The sequence below is a fragment of the Dinoponera quadriceps genome, unplaced genomic scaffold, assembly GCF_001313825.1.
Source record: "Dinoponera quadriceps isolate SergipeBrazil2010 unplaced genomic scaffold, ASM131382v1 scaffold2379, whole genome shotgun sequence".
Taxonomy (NCBI): Eukaryota; Metazoa; Arthropoda; class Insecta; order Hymenoptera; family Formicidae; genus Dinoponera; species Dinoponera quadriceps.
The window spans coordinates 42931-54038 of record NW_014556633.1 but is presented as its reverse complement, the minus strand read 5'-3'; the positions used below and the strand labels follow the sequence as shown (position 1 = coordinate 54038).

General features: G+C 41.6%; 1 protein-coding gene across 5 annotated transcripts in view; it reads right to left on the bottom strand.

Moving 5' to 3' along the window:
* Window positions 1-10730, bottom strand: part of LOC106747920 (zinc finger protein 236-like) — a 19713-nt gene extending 8983 nt beyond the window's left edge. For 2 of the 5 annotated variants that reach the window (XM_014625938.1, XM_014625941.1), the window contains exons 1-9: window positions 10373-10729; window positions 9998-10267; window positions 9695-9804; window positions 9334-9615; window positions 9125-9259; window positions 8721-8885; window positions 1261-1392; window positions 933-1076; window positions 729-846 (exon numbers count right to left, since the gene is read on the bottom strand). In XM_014625938.1, coding sequence (XP_014481424.1) covers window positions 729-846; window positions 933-1076; window positions 1261-1392; window positions 8721-8885; window positions 9125-9259; window positions 9334-9615; window positions 9695-9804; window positions 9998-10118 — 1207 coding nt within the window. In that variant the 5' untranslated portion in view covers window positions 10119-10267; window positions 10373-10729. Of the gene's footprint in view, window positions 1-728; window positions 847-932; window positions 1077-1260; window positions 1393-2159; window positions 3568-6327; window positions 6510-8720; window positions 8886-9124; window positions 9260-9333; window positions 9616-9694; window positions 9805-9997; window positions 10268-10372 lie in introns of those variants that run through there. The other 3 variants (XM_014625939.1, XM_014625940.1, XM_014625942.1) reach the window with 3 other exon arrangements.
* Window positions 10731-11108: the final 378 nt, after the last annotated feature.

Below are 11108 nucleotides of genomic sequence, written 5' to 3'. Positions count from 1 at the left end.
CGAGTATATTATAAAAAATAAATTATGAATTTTACATCCTATATTTTCAAAATAATCAATAATTTTCAAATTTGTTTATAATATCCGTATATTAGTCTTTAGTATTAGTTTCTCATCGAAATCTTATTTTTTTTTTAGGAAATATTAAAATATAAATTAAAAATAACAAACTAATCCCACGAAGAACATATATAAAAAGTGTCAACTTTAGTTACGAATATCTGGAATATTTTTCTAATTGCACGAGCAATCAGATGATATTTCAATATATACGCAGTGTAAGTTTCATCGAATTCTCATTAAACTCATTTTACCTTACAACCTCCTTCGATAAAGCGGAATAATTTTTTATCCAGGCTCTGAATTACTATCAAACTTTCGATATCACTTTTAAGTGCCGTGTAGATCAATTTTTGAATAATTTTCTCATAGAGCTATGGGCAAAATAAATTCTCAAGTATTGCACAATAACTATTTTATGCCCGGAATCTCAAATTAAAAATCCTTTCTCTTTGACTGACGACAAACCGCTGTACGATAAACAAGTAAAAAGTGATGATAATTGGAGACAAAGATTCAGGATATTGGCTTAAAATTGCAAGTCAATTCTGCCAAGGCTCTAAGGTGCGACGAATATGACTGATAAGACAAGGAAGAAAAAAAGAACGGACAAATACAGCGCAGTACTGGTTTACAGGTCTGAATTGCGGCGAGCTGAATTCCCGAACCTTTTTGACTAAACTTAGCGTTGCAGAGACTGCAGGAGTGCGGACGAATGCCTTTGTGTTGCCACGCGTGGATCTGCAGCGAGCTCTTTTGCGTGAACGCTCTGCTGCAAACGTTACACTGCGCAAATAAAAGCGTGGGTGAAGCGAAGTGACACTAGAAGATGCTCTCGTCTATTGATATTATTCATCTCTCAACAATCGTACCTTGAAGGGCTTCTCCCCGGTGTGCACTCTGATATGACGCATCAGCTGACTCGGCTTTTGAAAGGATTTCAAGCATATGGTGCACTTGTACATCGTTTTGTGCTTCGCCCCTCTCTTGGTTTGCTTCACTATCTTTGTCTGTTGCTGCGGAGGAATAAATGCGATAAGAACGAACGAGGCAGGGTCCGTTCATCAGGCAGTGCAATGGCGTCCTCGAGGAAAAAAGAAGGAAGTACGAACGTTTTCCTTGCCGTTTTATAATAGAGAGAATAAAAAGAGAAGTATCGCCAATGTTATCGATCTGCTTATCGAATACGTTTAAACTTACCCTGTAATGTCCGCGGATGTGTAGTCGATAGAGCGCCGGTTGCACGAATTGTTTGTTACATAATTTACACTTTCGCACGTCCTCGCTTGCCCATTTCTCCCCGTGAAGCTTCAAATGCGCGTCCAATTGAGTCTGAAGATACAAACGAATACAAATTTATTGAAAACATCAAGGTGACGGTTGTTGTTATTCTCTTAAATTCGGAAGTTTACTACTGAAATGTAGTAAAAAATTAAATAAAAAGGAACATTAAAAAAAAAAAATATATATATATATATTTAATTTTATTCATTATATTAATAAATCAATCAATTAATTGTTATTTATTAATACGTCAATTACACATGTCAATTGTCAATTAAAAAATTCCTCTTTTTATTAACCCTTTGCACTCGAGGGCTCCGAAGCGGAGCCATCGAGTACAAAGGGGTTAAACAAAAAAAAAAAANACTCGAGGGCTCCGAAGCGGAGCCATTTAAAATTTGTCTTCAAACTCGAGGGCTCCGCTATGGAGACAATGCAAATAGCAAGAGCGGAATATCCTATACAGAATAGTTTTTATGATTTGTCTTTGTCCTTATGTTATGAACTGAAAATTATTTGCATTGTTTCCATAGCGGAGCCCTCGAGTTTGAAGACAAATTTTAAATGGCTCCGCTCCGGAGCCATCGAGTACAAAGGGGTTAAACAAAAAAAAAAAAAAAGTCTAAATTGATAACTTTATTAACGTATATAATTGACACGTTAATAAATTGTACACATGAACGAGTAACGATATAATTCATGCAATTTTTTTCAATCTTTTAAACTAACAATTATATACGATTAACGGATCGATTCTGCTGATGAGAAATTTCGAGGTAAATCCTTGCAATTGATTAATTAGTTAGAGGATGTACCTTGTAATACTGAGCGCTGATTCCAAGAGCTAGATGGAATACACGCGTGCAGATGAGAAGAAGCGCGTAATTCAAGCAGTCTACGGTGAACGACATATCGGAGGACAGCGTTGCGACTTATATCATGCGACATAAAGTAATACGCGCCGGCGGGCAGTGAGTACTTATATGGCAGTGCTCGGAGCAAAAAGTAGGACGAACACAGGCATCGAACGCAGTATGCGCCACCGAATTATCATCGTGATCATTTGATCGCTCGTGCGTCTAAGGCGCGCGTTCATCGAGATTTACGCGCGATAACGCGAGTGAACACAAAATTGCCGAATATGAAATTGCATCCCGATGATGAAACTGAGTATTTCGCGAGTAGAAGAATGAAGTTTTATCAGACGACGAATTCGAAGCATTTCGGCATTTGCCATCATCTCTCACCGAGCCGGGAAGCACCGGGGAGAAACGCGGGACCAAGTCGAGATCAAACGGGCACGGTGGATCTGCGAAGTGAACCTCCTCACTCACGGGTGCCCGATCAATTAGCGTGCGCGACGCTTTGTTAAACGCATCCACGTGCTCGCGACGCGTGCGGGCAACTGCAAAAACGCGAGTTTCACTCTCCTTTTCTCCCCCTCTTCCTCTTTGTACCTTTTCTTCCCTATTCTCCGCCTCTCTCCCTCTCTCTCTCTCTCTCTTTCTCTTTCGAGAGATTTCAACTCGCAGTGTGCGGAATTATATACAATAATATCTCTTTCTTTTTTCATCACCCTTCTTCCTCTACCTTCTCCGTCTTTCTTTCCCCAGGAATTCATATCCCAGTGCATATGTATGGTAAAATTTTCATTCTCTTTCTCCCTCCCGTTCTGCTCGCAGCATTCTGGTACCGGCGAGACAAATCCCGCGTGATCGTCGAGATTCTCTCTTAATTCCCGCGCGACGCGACTGGTATCGCGCGTCCGAAAGAGGACATTGCACTTTTTCCGGCACGCACGCCGCTCGTGGTCCAGCAACTTCCTCCCCGCGCGCCGATTGATCTACCCAAAGTCGCGGCTCCTCTCTCTTCCACCCACGAACAGCCGTCTTCCTCTTCCGCTTGACCTCCCTGTGCGACCTGCCGTTTCTTCTTTCCCCTCCTCTTTCTCTGCTTCCTCCTTCTTCTTCTTCCTCCTCCTCCACGTGCGTTTCTCTCTTTCGAGATCCGCTTCCCCTTTCCCGTGTTTGCTCCACGACAATGAGATTTCGGTTCACCGACGAGGGACCCGCTCGCATCTCGAACGCTTCAGACGCCGAGTGCCGCGATTCCTCTGGTAGAAGTCACGATTAAATTTTTGCGACAGCCGAGGCTAATTTCCGGATGAGGAAAGTTCCATCGGTCAACGAGGATTTCGCCGATCTTGTGAACTTTGAATGCGTCCTAGAATGCGACGAACGTGAGGATGCAATAATTAAAAAATCGGACACTCGCCTGTCAATATTGTATTCGAAATAAATCAGAGATAATATGCCTCTCTTCTTCGCGCAACCCCAGATTTTATCTGATTCGCCATCAGAAAGATGCACTCTGTGCAGGCCGGATCAGCGTGTATTTCGCTCCTTCACGGCGCATCGGAGAGCGGAACATCTAATCACGTCGGACGTAGCGATTCAGGAAACAACCTCCGATATACCGCCCACCCTCGAGGACAGCACGAGCGCATCCTCGCCGGTCATCTGACGTTTGCTCGTTGTTCACTATTCGGTACCTCTCTCACGCGTAGGGAAAATTTTGACACTGTCGAATTGATCGACCCAAATGAGGATGTTTGATCTCACGGACGAAGCTTCAACGAAGCTCTCCGTAGCGTTGGGAGCGATTACACTGGGTGGAAGAACCCCGCGAACGGAAGGGGCTGCGCTTTGGAGGTCGAAATTCGCCGGGAACTCTCTCGGGAACGAGGTCGACCAATCATTGTTGCAGCGGCACGCGAACAATTGGCGGCGTGTCAAGCGGGCTCGCGTCGGTCATGCGAGCAACGCGAACGATTCTGTCGACCGCCGGGCGACAGGCACGGTGTTCTCTTCTTTCACGGGGCCGTGGCGATCCCAAAATACAACCTCATGGAGAGAGAGAGAGAGAGAGAGAGAGAGAGAGAGAGAGAGAAAGACGTCATCGATTTCCCCGTATCAAATCGCCGCGCGGGCTGTTCACGTCGAACGAAGTCTCGCACGCGCGAAGTCTTTTTTCTCTCTCTCTCTCTCTCTCTCTCTCTCTCTCGAAAGAGAGCTGTATGCGCGTTTCTGTGCTTCGATTATTATTGCTGCATGCATAAACAGTGCCCCTCGGGAGATCACTGTCATTCGGAGCGTTTCTTCTTCTACAAAAGAAAAAGAGAAAAAGAGAGAGAGAACTGTATACTTTACACTGAGAGTGAGAGAGAGAGAGAGAGAGAGAAATTATACAACAATTTTGAAAGTTAAAAAAAACCAGTTTATTTTTCAATTTTCTGCAAATTTTTTCGGCTTCTTTTCCAAGAATAGAAAAATTATTTTGGAAAAAGTCACGTGTGTGAAATTAAAATTTATTTCGGTTAAAACTTGCCACATTTATTTCTTTCCATAAAGAAAATAATTGCGTAACCGAAGTTAAATGAAGTTAATATATATTAACCCTTTGCACTCGAGGGCTCCGGAGTGGAGCCATTTAAAATTTGTCTTCAAACTCTTCAAACTCAAATGCAAATAGCAAGAACGGAATATCCTATACACAATAGTTTTTACAATTTATCTTTGTCCTTATGTTATGAACTGAAAGTTATTTGCATTGTCTCCATAGCGGAGCCCTCGAGTTTGGAGACAAATTTTAAATGGCTCCGCTCCGGAGCCCTCGAGTGCAAAGGGTTAAGCAATAACATGTTACTTTTAAAGAATTACAACTGAATACGTCGTCAACAAATATGCAAAAAAAATATGTAATGTATAAAAAATATATATATAATATGTTATCAATGTGCATAACTTTTTTTAAATTCGTCTTAATAAGAAATAACTATTGGGTAGCCCATGTAGTGTCACAGATTAATGTTTTAAAAGAAATGTATTATTCGAAAAATGTTTCAAACAAAAGTTATATAATATTATGAGAGATAAAATTTTGAGTAGCAAAAAAGCAATTTTTCGCAAAAAACTATTTTTTTTATTTTTTTTACTAAAAAATTTTTTTAAATTATAAATTACGCATAGAGAAAAAGGTGCATTGTATAATACCTTTTTCTCTAAAGAAAAAATAAATAAATAAATATAGAAATCAAGTGAATGCAATTCTGTCTTTTAGATCAAGTAATGTCGATTTAAGTATATTTTAATTGTTTGTAGTAAATACTTATTTGAATTCAACAATTAAACTTTAATATGTAAATGAATTACTAAATATAAATATAAAACAGTTCTAAATTTAAAAGAATATTTGCTACAATTATATAATATTTCTTTTCCGTGGAAGAAATCTGGTGGATTTTAAGCTTAGATTTTGCTGTCCAATAAATATTTTCTAAAAATGAATTCTCAATATTACGAATTTAATACTTGTCGAGATTTTCGAAAATATGAACTGAAATATTTAATAGTTATTTGAGCGGTAGGGCTTTTTTTCTTCAGTGCGCTTATATTCAACTGTTTTTACGGTTTCAACAACAAAAAAATAACAATATATGTAGCATATATAGCCTCTGTATATAAGCTTATTACCAGTAACACTGTGATAACACTTATTAAGAGAAGCTTCTGCCGACTATATTTCTTTCACATACGATGATTATAGTTACATTTTCCTCTCTCAGTGTACGGCGAGGCGCCGTCGAACGACGTCGCTTACGATTCGAATCGCTGAATCGAGCGTATATCTTGCGGATTAGCGAATCTCGACTCGAAGTGTCCCGTGGAATCAAACAATTTTCAGGGTTAACGCTATTAATAACAGCCGAGTTATCGGGAGAGCCGCATCATCTCCTCGGTAAAGTTCAACGGTTCGGCCTTATCAAGCGGCGTGTAACGGCACATTATCGGCGCGTTTCTTTCGTTCCTTTCTTCCGCCGCCCCTCGTCTCCCGAGCGATCTCGCCGCACCTGAGCATCGAACACATCACCGTGATCGCTTGTGCTCAATTTCCCGTGAGATGAGAAATTTGGAGAAACCTCACCATTCGCATACGAGGAGGGAAACAGATCTTCGGCATTCGGGGAAAGGGACGACCCTTCAAGTCCGGCGCCAGGAAAAATCCGTGGTCGGGCGTCGCGAGGGAGATAATCTTCCCCGGCGACGATGGATTTGGTCGACACTCTGTTGGCGGGCAAAACACAGCAGAAGAACTGTCAATCGGCGCTAGGAGACGATTTACGTCGGGGGGGGGAGGGGGGGTACGATCGCGACTCTTCTGTTTCCTCGAGCCCTTTCGTCCTCGCGCTCGATAGGAAATCGTCGGACACGAGTGGGCGCGGAACCAAAGTTCAAGAAGCGATAAGTGCTCGCGACGTGACAGCGGGAGCGACGCCTTTCGATCTCGCGCATCTCGTCGCGGGGGAACGATGACAAACCCGCGAGCACGTGCACGCTTCACGAATACTCGCTGCTCACTGACGAACCGTCTGTAAATGTCGCTTACGTTGTCGTCGGGATCGTCATATACGTCGTCATACGTTATCGGCTCTCTTTCCGTCTCTCTTCCCGCGAGAGTTCGCATTCTCGGATATGCTCTCGGATTCCCGTCGGGATAGATAGAGCACCGATTTAAGCTACGACTGCGTCTGTGAGATCCTTTCTTCTCGTTAATGCTCGTCGATTCGTTCCTCTATACAAAGAAAATATTGTAGAAAAAGTTACCACGAAACTTTGTAATGCTATACTGAAATTATAATTATGACCCCTATTGTGATCTTCAGTGGTGTATCTCTAAAGATTATAACATACATCATAATTTCAATAATAATTCCGGCGCAGACCAGAATTCGTACAAAATTTTGGGGTAATTTTTACCATGATATTTTCTCCATGTACACCGCACGTTTAGGTCACACTTGGAAAATGCCGATTACAAGAATAAATAGTTATTCGCGCTGAAAATTGCACCAAAGGGATTTTTCCTCCGTGCTTTCACGCATCTGCTATTATTCCAAGCAATCGCTTTCTTCTTTTCTTTCTCTACACTCATTATTAATGCGCATATAGGTACACAATAATAGAACAATTGGTGCAATAACATATTTTACATCAAGAAATACGTTCCTATAAGCAAATACTTGCTCTTGTGCTTTCTCTCAATACATTTTCTCTTCACGCATGTAACAACATGTCATCTTTGAAGCGTAGACTCTCCTTTCCTTAATTCCCATTCTCTTCAAAATAATCGTCCCGAGTATGAATACAATAATTATCTTGGTGCTTTCATGGCTATAAAAAGCGCATCGTTTTCTTCTTTCATTTCGAGAGACATTAACACAATTACGTATCTCAAGTGTCTTGAATCTCGATTCTCCCTCTCTCTTCTTCCATTCAGACCGATTATTCGTACGCTGAAATAACAACGACGCGGATAACGTGCGTTCTACATTTCACGTACAACAGTCGGCAAGAAGCGCTAAAAAGCGCAATCGACGGGAGATCTGCGTGAGATCATGCGATTCAGTTGCGTAATTCATTATACGGACGGACCGCCTACTCGTCGTCGTTTTACGGCCCACGTAACGCCTTATCACGGTCACTCGACCATCGGCGAGCGATCCCAATTAATCGTTATTGTCTCCGTAAACTCGGGAAAGTCCGCTTGAACGCGCTCAACAACGCTTCCCAGGCAGTCTGCTCTCCTCGGGGGAATTTGGATATCGAACGACACGACTCATTCATTCTATTCCTATCGAAATGTTACTAATAGCACGTCCGTGAGAGCGAGACAGTTAAACGACGAAGTTAGCAAGGCCGTGCTGGCATACTTCGCCGACGCTATGAGATAATGCCCTCTCAGTCTTCGAGGGAATCATTAAATCATCTCCTCTATTTGTCCGGTTCGTCGCAACAGTGAGAATCCCTATCTTTTTCTACGATCGCACGATTTCGGCTGGCAGGGTTTAGATAAATTCTCGCGGGTCACCCGACCCCTGTCATCATCGTCTGCGACATATTCGTCGGATAGTTTCGGCTCTTCAGAGCTGAGTGATCGTCGTGGTTTAAACTTTAAGTGATAAACAGGCCCTGTTAATCGAGTCGGACAGCAAAACGATGCTCCTCGAGAGAGAAACTTCGCGGAGATTACAAACGATCGGTATTCATGCGAAAGAAAGCGTAATAAGCGGATGAATGCAACAGGATAGTAATGATCATATCTGCAAATGTTATCGAGTCGGCAGAAAAGCGCTGACAAAATAGAGCATCGATAAGTAATGTATGGCTTTTACGTCTTTCCGAGACCACTGAACGTCTCGGAGCAATCTCTGCTCCCTACAAAAGTTCGCAGTAATTCAAAGAGAGACTGTGCGTAAATGCTAGATTACAGCTTTAACTTTAGACCGCTCTCACGAGGGAGGATAATGAAAAACTCACCTTCGTCGAGAAGGCATCCTCGCATTCTGTACAGAAAAGATTCTCCTCCTTCTCGTGCAGCAACATGTGGGACTTGAGGCTCGCCATCCGGGCGTATTTTCTACCGCATTCGGGACACTTCGGGTCGCCGGTATTATGCGTTGCCATATGAAGCGTGAAATTCGTCTGTAACGATACCATTGTGCGGAGTTACTAGACTGAATCCGAACCGCCGTGTCTAAGATCAGGAAGCAACTAATCCGTTTCTATAGAAGGGACTGGAGGGTATTCATACCTTGTTCTTGCTTAACTATATGTGTTAATTGAAATCAATATTCTCTATCCTTTCTCTATCCTTTAGTCCGGTTTTGCTTCTCTCAGAACTTTCAATGGTGTCGATGAAAAAGGATCACACAGTGACTCACCGGTATATTAAACGATGCTGGACACTTTGGACACCTGTGCGGCTTTTCTTCAGCGTGATTTTCCATGTGTCTGCGGTATAACGTCTGCTTAGTGAACTCTTGTCTACATATGTCACACTTCAGTGGCTGCGCATTCTACAACAAGAATAACAGCACATGACTCCCAGATGAGAATTTTTCAGACACAAATATTTCTGTATTTTTCATACACTTGTTAATACCACAGTCTTTTTTGGTCTTCCGAGTGATTTTCTTAAGGTACTCTGCGCCGCTGCAAGTTCGTCGTAAATGTCGATTGTCGCTTGTTCACGTTTGTCCAATAATATATCATCCCCGATTGGTAACAAAGATTCCGCGACAGCACACTCATTCGCATCCTGAAGTATTTTCATTTGCTCAACAACTACAGGCGCATCGTCAAATCGCTGCGTTGGCAGTAGATTGCTTTGTTGCACGCCCGGCACACTTTCCAAATTCAATTGGAACATAGACTGTAAACGTTTGTTGTATTTAACGAAGTAAAAAGATTGTACTATTTCACGGCCTAAAAATATTCTAGCAGATACATACAGGATGCAAGATAAAATTGCCATCCATGGTCTTTACCAGCGTCGAGGGTATCATGTTATTTTGCGGCATCAGCGCAATAGGAGCTGTCATAATTTCCAAGGTGCCATCTTCTGAAAAAAGATTAAGCATATCACATTACATCATGTATAATAGCTTTTTCATATTTAATCGTTTAACATTCCGATCACACAAATAGTATGCAATTAAAACTTTAATTTTTATGCATACAGAATAAAATGATTTCCATCTTTATAAATGTTAATTATTCGTATGATTTTCTACAATGTCATGATTTTGTCTTACCAGCCACTGCTAAAAGTGTATGGCCGTCGTCAGTAGCGATAAAACCAATCAGTGGTACTGTATCGCCAGCGTCAGTAGACTCCATGATCACATTCTGTTCTGCCAACATGTTCACAGACATACTCTTAATTCAATGACGAGGAGTCGCTGCATACAATAGTATTCTTCAAAAAATAGCTCCAGCTGTTACAAGTTCATACTTCCTCATATACAATGTTTATTCATTGTTATTTTTCGCACATTCGTCAGCCGTATTTCCTTCGTTACTGGCTGCGGTATTAAATATATATTAATGTCTGATACAACAACTCTAACCTATTCGCCATATATGTCGATTTATGAATGAACTTAGCAAAATGCTGAAATCAAACGTACCTCGTGTAATTATTATTAGCAAAAAGCCGTATAAATAAGATTGTGCCAGGAAATCCCTCCTTCGGTCAATCCTTCCTAAAGATCCTTATCTGCTTCCTAGAATGCGATCGCTCCATATGTCGTTTCACCTGATCTTCTTTCTCTTGCCGGCCTGTTGTTGCGGTGTGAACGCACGTTACTTGAGATCGGTGCCTCGATCTCGTCGCAGACGCGACGCATCTCTCCTTTTCTTTCAATAAATCGTCGTTCGATCGCGCCGGTCCGATTTTATCCCTCTTCCTGTCAACCACTCCTGTCAACACGGCTCAACGTCATCTCTCACCGCCGCTGTGCTTCGCCATCGCGCATCTACAAAGTAACGGATACGATTAATTACATGCACAGGATTGAAAATGTAATACGAAGTTGCACGATGAACAATTTCGCAGTCGCGGGAAAATACGACTTATATGTTAATTTGCGTTAATTTCGCACATTTTGAAAATGAAGACCGTTTCTCAATTCATCGTCAATGCGAAGCCGGATAAGTTCCTTAATGATTCAATCAAATTAGTCGAAATTAGCGATATCTACTCGCTATTTAACCCGTGTTCAGTTTAGCATTTATGTTGCGAAAATAATTAAATACAAATTAATATGCCAAATATAATCCTGCAACAATTCCTTTTATCTTTTATAGTTATCCTTTTTTCTCTGAATCATACTTCTTGAAAGTAAGAATGTCCTCTGATTTGCC